A 17,482-nucleotide genomic window follows, 5' to 3' on the forward strand; every position below is an offset into this window, starting at 1 on the left:
GTCTGGGAGAAAATGTTTGCAATACATGTATTTGATGAAGGACTCATATCCAGATTATATATATATAATTCCTCCAAATCAATAAGCAATAAACTGACAATTCAACCAAAAAATAAAAAAGGCAAAAGACTTAAGCAGGCACTTTACAAAAGAGAATATCCAAATGTCCAATAAGCATGCAAAAAGATACCCAACATCATTAGTTATCAGAGAACAGTGAGATTCCCCAAAATGGTTAATATTTAAAGGACTGAAAGTTTCAAGTGTTGGCAGAGATGAGGAGCAAGTGAGACTCATTTATTGCCAGTGGGAGTGTAAATTGGTACAAGCACTTTGGAAAATTGTTTTACAATATCTCCTAAAACTAAACCTACATATACCCTATGATCTAGGAGAATGAGTACATACTCAAGAAAATCTTGTGTTTATGCCCACTAAAAATATGTACAAGAGTGTTAGTAATGGCTTTAGTCAAGCTAATTCAAAATAGAAACAACCCAAATATCATTAGATGAGTAAGTAGATCATGTTATATTCTTACAGGGAATACTACAAAGTAATGAAAAAGAATAAACTACCTTTTTGGCAATAATATGGATGAATCTCACCAGCGTGATGATTAGTAAAGAAGCCATTCACAAAAGAGTACACAGTGAATTATTCCATTTATATGAAATTTCATATAAAGGGAATATGAAATCAGGAAAAACTAATCTAGGGTGAAAGAGGTTAGAATGCTGGTTATCTTTAGAGGGGATATCAACTTGGAGATGGCACAAAGACCTGTTGGGGAGCTAGAAATCTTTCACCTCTTTATGTGGATAGTGGTAATATGTACCTACATATATAAGAGTTCATCAAGCTGTTCACTTAAATTTTGTGCATATTAGTACAAGTTCTATCTATACTAAAAAGTATAAAAAATAAAAAAGGGGTAATGACTACCTCTCATAGAATTCTTCTGACTATTAAATGAGGAAAGTTGTACTTCAATAAGAGCAAAGTATAATGTTGCCACTGTGGAAACACGACCACAGCAAGAGTGAAATCACTCACCTCTTAGCTAAACCCAACTCTTTGCTAAATATCAGAAAATTCTTCCTGATTCTAAGTTTCAAATAACATAAAACAAAAATCGGTGGATCATAAAACTTACATAAGTAAAACAAAGAAGAAATAGGATAAGACAAATTTACAGATTGGTAAAGAAAATGCCCTAAACCTAGGTTATAGGTGCATCTATAAGAGTAACTGAGACCCTCTGAGCGGATGAGATGATTACTCACCCCTATATTCAACAGATATTTATTGGACATTCTCTGTGTGTCGGATGCTGCTCTAAGGCAGGATTTCTTAACCTCAGCACTTGACATTTGAAGCCTGGTAATTCCTTGTTATGTGTGTTGGGGGTGGGGGTTGTGCTGTGCATTGCACGGATGTTTAGCAGTATTCCTGGCCTCTATCCACTAGATACCAGTAGCACCCCTGCTCCCAGTGTCTTCAGACAGTGTCAAATGTCCCCTGGGGGTGCAAAAGTGTCCCCAGTGAGAACCACTGCTCTAAGCATTGGGGTTAGCATCTAGGGATAGGCAAGAGAGATAAGATTTCCACTCTCAGTAAGCAAAAAATTAAACTTAGGCTCTTTCAGAGAGGCATAAGTGCTAGGAAGGGAGTTTTAAAAGGTGATACGACAGAGTGGCTGGTGGAGTGTGGGGCTTTCTTTAGATTCACAGCCAGGGAAGAACTCCTTGAGGAGGTGACATCTCAGCTGAGAAATGAAATATATGAAAGATCTAGCCATGGGAAGAGCTAGAGGAAAAACATTCCAGGTAGGTGCAATAGCAAGTTCTGGGGACAAAGGACTAAGAAGAAGATAAAAACTTTATGCAAAATATTAGGGATAGAAGAACTAAGAGAGATGGTCTTAGTGATTTGCAAAGAAATAGGTATGTGTGGCAAGACTTCATCTCCTACAAATGGGAAATCACCTTCTTGGCCTATGGAAAAGGAAGAAGATAAGCCAACCAAATTACTTTCAAGAAACTAGCCCAGGCAAGTGGGGTGGAGAAGAGAGTTTTGAATAGAACGTTTGTTACACAGAAAGATGGACGTGCCACTCACATATAACAAGCAAGTGGAAAAGGGTGGAAAAAAATGAAACACCGAACACGGTTAACTAGCAATGGCAGTTTTACTCATGTGCAGGGTCAAGGGTAAGGCCCCATAGAGAGGGAGCCACATCAAAGGATACAGTCCATTAACCAGGCACTGGGCTAAGTGACAGGTATCCAGAGCTCCACCCCACCTAAAGCATTAATGGGCTGAGACTACAGGTGGATCCAGAGTATTTCACAGGAGGAAATGCCAAGAGCCACAAGACAAGCCAAGTCTAAGGGCTCCAGCATGGGAGCCAGAAGTACTTGCCACAAAACCAAAGTCCATAGGGTAGAGCAGGATTGTAAATAAGAAATAGAAGCCAAATCATAACAAGAGAAGAGCAGAAACAAAACAGAAGCAGGTAAGGACAATAGCTGAAAGCTGTGCACAGCCAGCATTGAGGGTGCACGCAGGCAGTACACACCAATAAGCTGTCAACCCTTGAGCCGGCATCTGTGGTAATTGCATGTTGCTCTTGCCATATCTGTGGGTAGATTTTTACTATCACTCCTATTTAAGAATGGGGTTATTAAGGGCACTGGCTCAAGATATAACAGAAAAGTTTTGATCCGTCTTGAAGAGCTTACAGTCTAGAGGATGCTAAACCTAAAACAGCCAACTAAGATACGATTTGCAATGTGTTATGGAGGTATGCCCAGGTGTGATGCAGGCATAAGGAAAGCATGCCTTCCTCTGCCCCGGGTGTTAGTGGCTGCCTAGAGGAGGGGCTAGGAGCTGCCATTGGAAGAACAAGTCAGGGCCTGCCTGGTGGATGGAGAAAAGACTAGGGAAGGGGGTATTGCAGGCAGAGCAGTCACAGGGAAAGGGCGCCCACACTTCTAGCTTGTGGGTCTGGTAAGAATGGAGCAAACCCACCCTGTCCAGCACTTTGGAGCTTGGGGTGACAGAACATGACCTTAATTTTTAAGGGTTTGGTGGTGGTTTTATTTTATTTTTACCTTTTATAAAATTGTGAGAGCTAGCAGAAATATGAAAAGGTACCTAAAATATAAGCAAACTCCTATATAACCACTAGTCAATCAGAATGTAGAGCCCTATGTAGAAGAATGTAGTTCTCTGCTATCACAAAATTGAATATGGGTTATACAGGAAAATGGTGAAGTTATTGACTAGACTATTAAATACTTAAAGAATCAACTGTGGCTCATGCCTATAATCTCAGTGACTCAGAAGGCTGAGGCAGGAAGATCACTTGAGGCCCCGAGTTTGAGACCAGCCTGGGCAACATAACAAGACCCTGTCTCTAAAAAAACAAAAATAAAAATAATTATCCAGGTGCATTGGCACATGCCCGTAGTCCTTGCTACTAGGGAGAGTGAGGTGGGAGGACCACTTGAGCCCAGGATATGGAGGCTTCAGTGAGCTATGATTGCTCCACTGCACTCTAGCCTGGGTGACAGAATGAGACCTGTCTCAAAAAATAAATCAATCAATCAAAAGAATCAAAAGTGGGATCTGCAGTGTTGATGCTATACTGCCTTTGGGATCACTTTTTAAATTATATAATTATATTTTATTTTATTTTTATGTAATATTATATAAGTTTATACTCAAGATGGGTTTGTCTGCAATTAAAGAGGAGCTAAGATGAACATTAAATGTTGTTTGGGTGATTGGTTTGGTTCTTCCAAAGGGAAGAAAATGAACTAAGGGGGAAAAGCCAGCAGAATAGGAGCAGCTGAAGAAAGACCAGGCATGTCCCAGACGACCTCCTGGACAAAGCTGTAGTGCCCAGAGCACACAAGGAAGGACATGTTAGTCAAGAACATGACAAGAGCACCCTTGCTCTGAACAGAGGCAAATGTGGTCATTTAAAGGAGTAGATAAGGCCCATTAACCTTGGGGAGTTGTTGGCGAGGTTGGCAAAAGCCCTAACAGGTGCCTGTTTTCTTAGAGAAGGAGGTTGCTGGCTTGTAGAGGCTGTGATGGTTCACAGGGCCTTGAAGAGACGGCGAAGGTGTAGAATCACTTTTGGGGGATGGGAAAAGCCATGGACCAGAAACAAGGATTCCCAGGACACTGGGGGCCCAGCTGAGGTTGGAAGCTGTAAACTTATAGCTTCCCTTTTTTGTTAAATTTTCTCCTGCAGCTCTCAACAGTCAGATGTGGGAAGATGGTTGGAGAGAGTGTCCACGGATGGGCTAGAAGGGGACAGGAGCAGGGGTGGGGTTGTGGTACTGATACACGTACTAAGCATTGTGGCTGATACAAGAAGACTTTGGTCCCTGTCCCAGGTGGGTATACACACCAGATGGGGAGAGAAGAAAGGCCAGTATGAGAAGATAACAAGTTCTCACGTGCTTAGTGAGAGATGAAAGGGGGGCGGGCAATAAGTGCCCATTGTTCAGAGGCAACAGGCCACAGCAGATGCCGGTAGTCAGGGAAGGCCCCAGGGCCTCTGCCACTGCTGTTGCTATTGCTACAGCTTTGGGGGCCCTTTTCCGGTGGTTAAGAATGGGTGAGTTGAAACAGTAACTCTGCAGAGGGAGGGTAGAGGACAGGTGATGAACTCCACTGCAGCCTCAGGAAAAAGTGGACAACAAATATGGAGGGCACTCAATGGGATGATCAGAACCAGCCCTGAGTCCCACTCAGCCCTGAGCCCCACTCAGCCCTGAGCCCACAGGCAAGAGCTGCAAGCTCCAAAGTCCTGAAGGGCCCAGAGTTGCTCAGCTTCCTCCAGCCTGCACCTGCTGGTCAGAGGAAAGTGTGAGGCTTGAGCAACCAGGAGAGGGGGCAGGGAAAGGTCTCAGAGAAAGCAGAACTTCCACCAGCCAGCTAAAGCATATTGAGGTTTTCTCAGCTTGGGATTGTGCTACCAGGCTTAGGGTAGAGGGAAAAAAGGGGTATCTGCTGGGGAGTGAGTGAATACAGCCCAGTGAGAGCCCAAAAATGCTGGGGCAGAGCTAGCCCTAATCAAGGAAAAATTGGAGAACAAATAAAGTATCCTGCAGGGCCCACGCCCCACTTCTCCTCCTTTCCTCTCAATTTAGCTTCATACTGACCATATTAACTCTTCTCCTCAGGCAAAGCAACCTCCTTACCTCTACCAAAATTTACTATCTCATGTCCTACTCCTAGTAGTAGTTAACCAAATCATCTCATTTATAATACTATCTTTCTCCAAAATAACAAGTGCATCTGCCTTTCATTTTCCCATTCAAATATCATGTTTCCCCTGCTTTTCTGGTCCATTTTCTCTGCTCAGACTGTCCTTATACTTTATCCCTACCTCCTAAACTCTTATTTATTATGCAAGTCCAGTTCTCCTGTTTCCTTACCTAGAAGGAATCTCCATTTTCTTAGTTCCCTTTTTTCTCTAAATATATCTTGCCTGTTAATGACACTTTGCATTTTCTATCTTCCCTTGTAGTTGTTATTATACACACCTACTTTCGTCTGCCTGAAAGATTCTTAAGGATAAAATCAACATCTGTTTCATCCTTGTTTCCCTCACAAAACCTTGCATAGTTCTTAGAATATAGTAAGAGCTGGTAAAAGATTTTATGAATAAGACTTCAAAAGCACAGCAACAAAAGCAAAAATAAACAACTGGGATTATATCAAATGAAAAGTTTTGTGCACAGCAAAGAAAACAATCAACAGAGTGAAAAGAACACCTATGGAAACAGGGCATATCCTCCAAACAGAAAATCAACAAAGAAACAATGGACTTAAAAAGACCTCCAGAACAAATGAGGCTAACAGGTATTTATATAACATTCTACCCTGAAACCACTGAATATACCTTCTTCTCATCAGTTCATGGGACATTCTTTAAGATTGACCACATCCTAGGTCACAAATGTGTCTGAACACATTTAAAAAAATACCAATTATACCATGCATCTTCTCAGACCACAGTGGAATAAAATTAGAAATAAACTCCAACAAAAACACTCATCTCTACCAAAAGTCATGGAAACTAAACAACGTACTGCTGAATGATAGTCAGGTCAAGGAGTAAATTAAGAAGGAAATCAAAAGATTCTTTGAAGGAAATGATAAAGGGGACACACGCTATCAAAATCCATGGGACACAGCTAAAGCAGTCCTGAGAGGAAAATTCGTAACTTAAATGCCTATGATCGAAAGACAGAAAGAACAGAAACCAACAATCTAATGAATCATCTCAAAGAAGTGGAAGAGGATGAGCAAACCAATCCTAAACCCAGCAGAAGAAAAGAACTAACCAAGATCAGAGCAGAACTCAATGAAATCAATCACAAAGGAACTCTATGGAAGATTAATGAAACAAAAAGTTGGTTCTTTGAAAGGATAAACAAAATTTGCATGCCTCTTGCTAGATTAACCAGAAGCAGAAAAGAAAGGACTCTAATAAGCTCAATAAGGAATGAAAAAGGAGAAATTCCAACTGATACCACAGAAATACAAAATATCATCTCTGAATATTATAAAAATCTCTATGCAGAAACTTTAAAAGTGGAGGAAATGGACAAACTCTTAGAAACACATAGCCTCCCTAGGCTCAATCAGGAAGAAATATTAGAATAATAGAATTCCTGAACAGGCCAATATCAAGTACTGAAATTGAAACAGTAATAAAAAGCCTTTCAAAAAAAAAAAAGTCCTAGACCAGATAGTTTAGTTTCACACCCAAATTTTACCAAACCTACAAAGAACTGGTGCCTATCCTGCAGAAGACATTCCATAATATCAAAAAGGAAGTAATTCTCCCCAACAAGTTTTACAAATCCAATGTCACCAGGATAAAAAAAAAAAAAAGCCAGAAAAAGGACTCATAAAAAAAAAGAAAACTACACACCAATATTCCTTATGAATGTAGATGCAAAAATTCTCTATAAAATCCTAGCAAACTGAATAAAACTGCTCATCAAAAAAATAATCCATCATGACCAAGTGGGCTTCATCCCAGAGATGCAGGGATCATTCAACATATTCAGATCTATAAATGTAATTCACCACATAAATAGAAGTAAAATCAAAGACCATGTGATCCTCTCAATATATGCAGAAAAATCATTCAACAAAATTCAGCACCCTTTTATGATAAGAATGCTTAACAAAATAGACATATACGGGACTTGCCTCAAAATGATAAAAGACATATATGACAAACCCACAGCCAACATCATACTGAATTGGGAAAAATTGAAAGCATTCCTGCTTAGTACTGGAACCAGACAAAGTTGCCCTCTATCACCACTTCTACTCAACATGGTGCTACAAGTCCTAGCCAGAGCAATCAGACAAGAGAAGGAAATCAAGGGCATGAAAATGGGGGCAGAAGAGGTCAAGCTATCACTCTTTGTTGACCATATGATCTTATATCACAAAAACCCGAAAGATTCTCCCAAGAGAATACTGGATATGATAAATAAACTCAGCAAAGTCTCAGGTTATAAAATCAATGTACACAAATCAGTAGCATTCATATACACCAACAACAGTCAAACTGAGAACCAAATCAAGGACTCAGTACCTTTCACAATAATAGCAAAGAAAACAAAATACCTAGGAATATATTTAACTAAGGAGGTGAATGACCTCTACAAGGAGAACTATGAAACACTGAGGAGAGAAATAGCAGAGGACATAAACAGATGGAAAACCATACCATGCTCATCAATCAGCAGAATCAACATTGTTAAAATGTCTTTACTACCAAAAGTGATCTACAGGTACAATGCAATACCTACTAAAACACCATAATTTTTCACAGATCTAGAAAAAATCATTCTATGCTTTGTATGGAACCAGAAAAGACCCCATATAGCAAAAGCAACCTTAAGCCAGAAGAACAAATGAGGAGGCATCCGTTTACCAGACTTCAAGCAACAAGTTTTACAAAGCCAATGTCATCATGATAAAAAAAAAAAAAAAGCCAGAAAAAGGACTCATCAAGACTATAGTGACCAAAACAGCATGGAATTGGCACAAGAACAGAGACATAGATCAATGGAACAGGACTGAGAACCCAGATATAAAACCATCCTCATATAGCCATCTGATCTTTCACAAAGCAGACAAAAGCATACACTGGGGAAAAGAATCCCTATTCAATAAGTAGTGCTGGGAAAATTGGATAGCCACATGTAGAAGCCTGAAGCAGGATCCGCACCTCTCACCTCTCATCTCTCTCAAAAATCAACTCACAATGGATAACAGACTTAAGGCACTGAAACCATAAAAATTCTGGAAGAAAATGTTGGAAAAACTCTTATATGGTAAATATCAGCCTAGGCAAAGGATTTATGAGGAAGGCCCCAAAAGCAATCACAGCAACAACAAAAATAAATAAATAAGACCTGATCAAATTAAAAAGCTTCTGCACAGCCAAAGAAACTATCACTAGAATGAATAGACAATCTGCAGAATGGGAGAAAATATTTGCATGCTATACATCTGGTAATGAGCTGATAACTAGAATTTATATAGAACTCAGGAAAATCAGCAAGAAAAAAATCAAACAACCCTATTAAAAAGTGTGCAAAGTATGTGAACAGAAACTTTTCAAAAGAAGAGAGATCAATGGCCAACAAACATTTGAAAAAATGTTCAGCATGTCTAATCATCAGGGAAATGCAAATCAAAACCACAATGAGATATCACTGAACTCCAATGAGAATGGCTTTTATCAAAAAATCTCAAAACAACAAACATTTCCATGAATGTAGAGAGATAGAAACACTCATACAGTGCTGGTAGGAATGTAAAGTAGTACAACCTCTATGGAAAGTAGTATGGAAATACCTCAAAGAACTAAAAGTAGACCTACTATTTGATCCAGCAACGTCAGTACTTGGTATCTACCCAGAGGGAAAAAAGACATGCTTTAAAAAAAAAAATCAGCACTCAAATGTTTATGGCAGCACAATTCACAATTGCAAAGATGTGGAAATCAACTCAAGTGCCCATCAACACATTAGTGGATTAATAAAATGTGGTATATGTATACCATGGAGTACTGCTCAGCCATAAAAAATTGGTGAACTACCTCCTGTATTATCCTGGATGGAGCTGGAGCCCATTCTTCTAAGTGAAGTATCACAAGAATGGAAAAACCAGCACCACATGTACTCACCATTAAATTGGTACTAATTGATCAGCACTTATATGCAAATATGGAAATAACACTCGTAAGGTGTCAGGCAGGTAGGAGGGAAGGAGGGGATGTATATAAATTCACACCTAATGGGGAGGTAGCTATCTGGGGAATGGGCATGCTTGTAGCTCTGACTCAGGTGGTACAAAGGCAATGTATGTAACCAAAGTGTTTGTACCCCTGTAATACTCTGAAATGAAAAAAAAAGGACACTACAGAAAATATTTGCCTATAATTCATCTGACAGAGACATACTCAACAGACATGCATGTACAAAAGGCTCATAGCAGCATTATTATAATAGCAAAAAAAAAAAAACTGGAAACAAGCCAAAGGTTCATCAGTAATAGGATGAGTGAGAAAACCATGGTATAGTCATACAATGAAATATTATACAGCCATGAAAATGATCAGCTATAAGTAGTAACAGAGATAAATCTCATAGAATGTTGAGCAAAACAAGCCAGACACAGGAGTACAAACCATAGGATTCCATTTATATACAGGTAAATGTTAGAAGTCAGAGAAGTGGTTAGATTTGTGGTAGAGGGAGGAGACAATGAATGGGACAGAACAAGTGGTAGATATAAGAGTGTGTTCATTTAACAATAAGTCATTGAGAGGTACATTTATAATTTTGTGCACTTTTCTGTATACATGTTGCACTTCAATAAAAAAAGATTAGTTTATAAAGACAATGGTCTGGCTATCCCTAGACTGATTTTTAGAGAAATGGATTCCCTTCAAAATGGTGCTGCAGCCTGAGCTTCTCTGAGTTGGATCTCTCCCCTACTCCCAGCTATTTTGCCATTCACCCTTTGTTTGAGGGGAAGTGCAATGAAGAAGAGATGAGTAAAAACAACTCCAGCCTTCCTAGAGCTTGCCTGGATCCCAGCCAAAGCAGCTGCAATTAGAGACCCCTCCCTGAGAAGTGAAAGTTTCTACACATCTATGCAAATTGTCGCAACCCTGAGAGCTAATCTGTAAGATGTTCCTGCCCTTTTCTTGTCCGACATGTCTCACCCCAGGCTCCAAGTCCTCTGGGGATTCACAGACTCTAGCATGGCCTTTGTGATTCCTCGGAATGGACAACCAAAACTTGAATTTAGGGTCGAAAATGAATTTTAGGGCCCAGGACTATTCCTGTGAGCTGGGCTTCTTTCATTTTTGTTTTTTGGTTTTTGTAAAACAGGGTCTCACTCTATCACCCAGGCTTAAGTGCAGTGGTACAATCATACCTCACTGTAATCTTGAAGTCCCAGGCTCAAGCAATCCTCCACCTCAGCCTCCTGAGTAGCTGGAACTACAGGTGTGTGCCACCACACCTGGCTTATTTTTCTTATTCTTTGTAGAGATGTAGCCTGGGCTATGTTGCCCAGGCTGGTCTCAACCTCTTGGGTTCAAGGAATCCTCCTGCCTTGACCTTCCAAAGGGCTGGAATTACAGGTGTGAGCCACCACACCTGGCCCATGTGGACAGTGATTTGAAGGTCCCCACTCCCCAATATATCTGACCCCAAATCGTCCCAGTCTGCCCCTATGATGCCTGAATAAAATTCACTTATTCACTCAACAAACATGTTTGAACATCTACTGTATTAGGCACTGTGCTGTGCACTCATCACAGCTATAAATATATACTGATTCAGAAGACCGTAGGCTCTGTGAACAAAGGGGCCCTGGACTTATGCACCACTGAATCCTTAATAGCTGGCCCAGTGCCTGGTACAGAGCTGTTCAAATCATAGCCAGGGAAGGAATGAGAATAAAGGGAGAGATGTTGGTGTGAAAATAAATATTACCTGAGGGCCTTCTGGTGCCAGGTACTGCTCTAGATGCTGAGGATACAATGATGACAAAACAGACGAAAGCCTCAAGGAACTTACACTCTCATAGGCTGAAGAGGAGACCAGGAGACAGAAAATAAAACAAATAAGTAAACAGGATAGAACATAAAATGGAGATAAGGACAACGAAGAAAAATTAAGTGGAGAGAGAGATAAGGGGTTGCAGGATGGTGGGACATTTTCAGGGGGGAAGGCATCACTAGGAAGGTGGTATTTGAGCAAAACCCTGAGTGGGTGAGAGAGCGAGCCACGTGGCCAATGAGGGAGAGCATTCCGGGAAGAGAACACTGGGGTGCAAACCCTTAACAGGAAGCATGCTCGAGGACCAGCACCAGCATGGCTGAAGTGCGGTGAGCAAGAGGAGAGATGAAGGGGAGGGAGTCCCAGAGACCAGGTCACTTAGGCCATCATAAAATGCATGACTTTTACTTTGCCTAAAAAGAGAAGGCTTTGGAAGATTTTTGCAAAACTCAAGAGTGATATGTGCATCTTACATAAATATTAATAGTATGCACAGCTGGGCAAGGTGGCTCATGTCTGTAATCACAACACTTTGAGAGGCCAAAGCAGAAGGATCACTTCAGGCCTAGTGTTTGAAACCAGCCTGGGCAACATAGCAGTACCCCATCTCTATAATTTAAAAATTATAATGGCATGGTGGCGCCTGCCTGTAGTCCCAGCTATTCAGAAGGCTGACACAGGAGGATCATTTGAGCCCAGGAGTTCAAGGTTGCAGTAAGCTGCGATCATGCGACTGCACTCTATATCGGATGACGGAACAAGACCTTGTCTCAAAACAAACAAAACAAAACAAAAAAGTAGTATGCATATTAAACTTTTCAGTAAACAAAGTTTTTTAAAACAAATTCCCTTTCATTATATGTGTCCCAATGGGATGCAGTAAGAAAGGCAGAGAATCACTTCTGTGGTATTCCTGCCCCAAATGCATGTGATCATCTGACTCATATAAGGAAACAACAGACAATCCCAGATCAAGGAACTCTGCACAAAGCCACTGGCTTATACTCTTCAAAAATGCAATGTCATGAAAGATGGAGAAAGGTTAAAAAGTATAGTTGCAGATTGAAGATGATTGGAGAAACATAACTGAATGTCATACATGATCCTGATTGGATCCTGGATCATGAAAAAAATGCCATAAAGCACATTATTGGGACAATTGGTAATATTTGAATATGTACTGCATATTTGATGGTATTAGTGTTAAATGTACTAAATTTCATGATTGTGCTTATATAACGATATTGTAAGGCTGGTGGCAGGCATCCCTCCCTTCCCTAATGAAAAAAGAAGAAGCCCTTCCTATTCCTCAATACCTGCCCTAAAACTGCAACAAAGAAATTCCTCACTCTTCGTGCCAAAACCTTCCCTCCAGAGAAACTCCCATCCCCCAGCGCTAAAAACATAGATAAGCCCGCTCAGACTTCTGGGCGGGGTGACTTCTCTGGTTCACTCGTGGGGCCTGTGAAGCTTGCCCGGGTCCCTCTCTTGGGACTCATTACCCCCACCCGGGAGCGCTCCAATAAAGCCTCTTTACTTATCCCTTTCAACTCTGCTCATCTTTCTTTCTCTGCATGCCGGCCAAATCCAAAAATCCTTACATTTGGTGCCGAGACCCGGGAGAGTACTTTAACTTTCAGCCGTGCCATCTCTCCCATGGACTCCGGTCTTAAAACCTTACAGATATGAGAATGTCCTTGCTTATAGGAGATAAGTGCTAAAATATTTAGCAGTAAAGGGACATGATGTCTGCAACTTGTTCTTAAATGGTCCAGCGAAAATAATTATTATTATAAATTTAGATATATACACATATATATGGAAAGAAAAAAATAAAGCAAATGTGATAAAATGTTAACTGGTAAATCTAGGTGAGGGAAATACAAGAATTCTTTGTACTATTCTTTTTTTTTCATTTCAGCTTATTATGGGGGTACAAAAGTTTAGCTTATGTTTATTGCCCATACCCGCCACCCCACCCCGAGTCAGAGCTTCAAGCGTGTCCATTCCCCAGACTATTCTTGCAACTTCTCTGGAACTCTGCAATGATTTCAAACTAAGAAGTTCAAAAATTGAAAGGAAGAAACAAAGAAGCTTCACTCAGCCTGCACCAATCCAGCCCTCAAGACACAGGACATACATAGCAAGAGGAGGGAGAAGCTCAGGAAGACCAAAGTGCCCTCTCCTTGTGCCCAAGGAGTCACTCACCAGCTTCTCCCTGCAATGGGCTGCAGGGCCAGCCAGACACGGAGCTGAAGCCCTGGACTTGGGGCTAGAGGGGGCAGTGTCCTCTGTCACACAGGCTCACAACCTCAGGGTCAGCTTCTGCCTCTGTCACTCTCATCCCCAAAGACAGGCACCAAATCCCATCAGTCCTCCTTCAGGTTTCTGAGCCGCTTTCCAGGCTAATTGGACCAGGTTCCACCCTAGGTCTCTAGCCTAGAATCCTGTGCCACAGGGTCCCACCAGGCCACCCTTATGAGCCCCAAGCTCCAGAGCGCCCTTGCCGCTCCCTTCTCTTCATACTCTGCCCTAGGCTGCCTGTCTCCTTGCCAAGGTTGGAGAGCCTTGACTGGGTCTTCCTGGAAGACACAAGAATGTTTAACCCGGGCATGGGACTTTATTCCATATTGGACTTCTGCTCAGCCTTGCACCAGCTGTACCCTGTGCCTCAGTTTTGTCTCCCTTGGTGCCCAGAGTGTGCCCTCCTCTCACTCCACCCCCATCCACAAAGCCTCTCGCAAAGTTGCTGATCTAAATACAAGATCCATGTCTCAGAGCATCCTGGACCCCAGGGTTGGAGGAAGAGGGGGGCAGCCTTCAGCTGAGGTCTCCCAAAGTAAGCCTTAGATGGCTCGGTGCCCAGCTGACAGCTTTAGGTTTGCTGTGGAGCCTCCTCTTATTGTCTCCTTCTCCTGCTGGAAGCCAACATTTCCCTAATGGGTCCCAGGCCCTGTGGCTTCTAGGTGGCTAGAGGAGCTGAGGAGATGGAGGACCGGGCTCTGTCTGGCCGCTGGACTCACCCCACCTCCCAGCTTTCCTGCCTCAGGGATCCATCTGCCCGTCTCTGAGCTCCAGAACCACCCAGCTGCCTTGGGGCTGTTTCTCCTCTCACTCCCCAATTAGAGGATGAGGTTTCCTTTGCCCTTAAAGGCAGCTGGAAGGAGGCTTTTCTCCCCACTACACAGAAAGGTAAATTGAAGCCAGTGGGAAAGAATCTCCTCGCCCAAGCCTGCCTGGATTGCTGCTGGCAGGGCCGGATGCTCCTCTTAAGGACCTGCCAACCCCCTGCCAGCCTGTCCTATCTGACTTAGAGTGTCAGAGCTCTCAGGAGCCCCTTGGAGTCCCAGGCCCAGGTGACCATGTAAGTGGCACTGCTGGAGGCTCCAGGCTCTGATCTTCCTGAGGGGCACAGCCCTTAGTCCACATCAGCCCCCGCTGGGCCTCCTTACCTTGGGCCTGAGACACCTTGAGGAGCAGGAGGAGTGCGAGGGTGACAGCTTGCCCCAACATCCCCAGAGGACAGAAAGCTCAGGCCAGCCCCTCTGCCCCACCAGACGCTCTGCCGAGCACAGGCTCAGCAGCCGTTAGGCAGCAGGAGGACGGTGGGGAGCAGAGTGGCCTCACCGCCTATCTGGCCGCAGCTTCCTCAGTTCAAGGCTGTTAATGTCTGCTGCGAGCTGACAAGACTGCTGAGGAAGCCCCAGCCCCTGGACCCGGTCTGACAGTTGCCACAAGACAAACTTGTGAAGTTGGCAAGTGGGTGGGTGCTCAGTGTTCTCAGGGACTCACAAAACCAGCTTCAAAATTGTATCCCTGTCTCTGCCCCAGCCTGGCTGCTTCATTCAAAGGGCAGATGCCCCGGAAATTTTCCAACTCTCTTCATCCTACTGGCAATACACAGAGCCCTACATGAGGACGAAACAGCCATTATCCCAGACCATCCCTTCACACAGAATTGTTGAAGGGAAAGGTGAGGTATGGAGGGCCTGGGATGGGGGGCTGAGACACAGAACCCCAGATAAGAGGGTGATAATGTTGAAGGACAGGATGAGTAGCTGGGGCGACACAGGAAGAGACCCAAGAGGTTGGGAACACTAGGAAAACCTAACAGACCTTGGGGATTCTATGCAAGTGGATACCAAAATTTAAACATAAGCCAATCAAATTTTTTCATTAGAATTTGGTTTTACTCCAAGTGTCTTGTCTGTACTTCTATATTCCTGTCCTACATCTTTTTCTACTTTCCCATAATAGTTCTCTCTGCCCTCTCTTGTCTTCTCCCAGAAAGGGCATGGGCCCATTTTTGCTGCCCTTCCCAACCACACTTGGATTCCACCATCCAGAAAGGCCAGGCAGCTTTGGATGGCCTCAGGCCTCTGTGGAAGGGTGGGGACAGCCACATCCAACTTCCCCTGGAACACTGGAAGATGGGGATGTAAAATGCAAGATCTAGGTCTCACAGCATCCTAGACTCCAGGGTTGGAGGAAGAAGGGAGCAGCTTTCAGCTGGGATCTCCCCGAGTAAGCTTAGATGGCTATTCCCCAGAGTCCGTGCCCCTTTCTTCCGCTTTTGCCTTAGCAGCAAATACTTTTGATTCCCTTCAGGTCCGCCCTTCTTCCCTTTCCCATCATTTCATATATTTCCAGTCACTCTGTCTGAACTGGGCAGCAGGAGGTAGACTGAGAGGGTCAGCTGCCAATAGAGGCAGCAGTGGGGTTCTGGGCAGAGCACTGGATTTGGAGTCAAAGACTTGAACTTGAGTTCCCATTCAGTACCTGGTGATCTGTGTGATCCTGGCCTAGTTACTTACTGAGCCTGCAGAGTCAACAATATTTGCTCCTCTTCCTCACAAGGTAGTTTTTGAGATCAAATTAAAAAAACATACCTGAGAGTATGCATGTAAAAACACTAGACATAGGTGAGGCTTTTGTGTTTTTGTTTCTTAAGCCCTGCATAGCTTTTCCCAGCTGGTCTAATGGTATCATCTCTTCTCTGCATTGTCTTTTCCAAAGGTGTAGCCTTCAACCCCTGGGAGTTTCCTTGGAGTTCATCTGGCCATGCCCTTGACCTTGAGAAGTAGTGTTCAAGATGTGGTAAAACAGGGAAGTGTAAACTTTCCTCACATAATAGATGGAGCACAAGCTCCCACTGTTGGAAGCAATAATGAACCACATGAATTAGGAGTCAGCTCCATCAATCCTGAGTCCAAAACCAGCTCCATCCTCTCCACCAGGCATGTGGGTGGCCCACCAGCCCCTAGAAACTGAGCTGGGAGTAGCCAAACTACTTTGCATGTGTCTGTTTTGTGATCCTTAACAAACTCTACCACATAATAACTGCTATTTGCTCTACACACAGCCCTCCCCCCACCTTGAGCTCTTCAACATAAAGCCTGTGTTCTCCTGAGCTTTGTGTTTCCAGAGCCTGGCCCAGTGCCTGGTTTTTCATACATGATTAATAGATTGTCAAGTGCTGAAGGAATGAATGAATTCCCCAGAGAAGATATTTCTATTCCCCTTGAGATGCAGTGGTAAGCTAAGCCACCATGGTCCCCACCCTCATAGAGTTTATACCTTGCCTTGCCGAGTCTTTGTGCAGAAAGCCCTCCTGTGCAATTCAATTACTTTAACATGAAGACCTGAGACCCTACAAAGTCCACATAAACTCAGAGACACTTGTAGTCCCATTTCCCATACATATTGCCCAAGTTTCTAAAAGTCTGGGACAGGAGACTCAGATGGGGCATTTAAATGTCAGCAGCCATATAGGAATCCAAGGTGCATCAATTCATGCCCTCTCGTCCTTCCTTTTCCCAAACCACACTTTCACCATGCTTCAGTGAGTCAAGTTCATCCTAGTAAATCCCACTTCTGATGCCAACTGCAAAGTTCGTAAGTCTCCAAGACCCCCTTCAAATTTGATAATTCACTAGAAAGACTCACAGAACTCACTGAAACCTGTTTTACACATGGTGAGACTTTATTACAGCAAAACAATATAGAAGAATACCAACCAAGGGAAGAGGTACCTAAGTCAGGGTCCAGGAACATCCCAAACACAGGGCAGGCACAGAGCTTCCAGTTCTCCTTTCCCAGTGGAGTTGTGCAGGTAGTGCTTGCTTCTCCCAGGAATTGTGTGTGACAATACAGACAGAGCACTGCCAACCAGGAAAGCCCTTCCAAGCTTTGGCATCCATTGTTCTTACCAGGGCTTGGTCACATAGGCATGGCTGACCACCCACATGGCTGACCTCAGTCTCTGGTCCTTCCAGAAGTTGAGCTAGGGCTTTGTGGCCAAAAACCCCCACCATAAATTACATTGTTGGCACAGACTATCTGGCATGGCC

General features: G+C 43.1%; 1 protein-coding gene across 6 annotated transcripts in view; it reads right to left on the bottom strand.

Annotated features, from left to right (window-relative positions):
• The window catches only part of CD244 (CD244 molecule), a 33,442-nt gene extending 18,657 nt beyond the window's left edge, over positions 1–14,785 (bottom strand). For all 6 annotated transcript variants that reach the window (XR_006734075.1, XM_045547118.1, XM_045547115.1 and 3 more), the window contains exon 1: positions 14,585–14,785. Coding sequence is in view for 5 of the 6 variants with exons in the window: in XM_045547118.1 (XP_045403074.1) it covers positions 14,585–14,645 (61 nt within the window). In the remaining variant the exon portion in view is untranslated. The remainder of the gene's footprint in view (positions 1–14,584) is intronic.
• Positions 14,786–17,482: the final 2,697 nt, after the last annotated feature.

Source organism: Lemur catta, chromosome 3 (genome assembly GCF_020740605.2).
Source record: "Lemur catta isolate mLemCat1 chromosome 3, mLemCat1.pri, whole genome shotgun sequence".
Classification (NCBI taxonomy): domain Eukaryota; kingdom Metazoa; phylum Chordata; class Mammalia; order Primates; family Lemuridae; genus Lemur; species Lemur catta.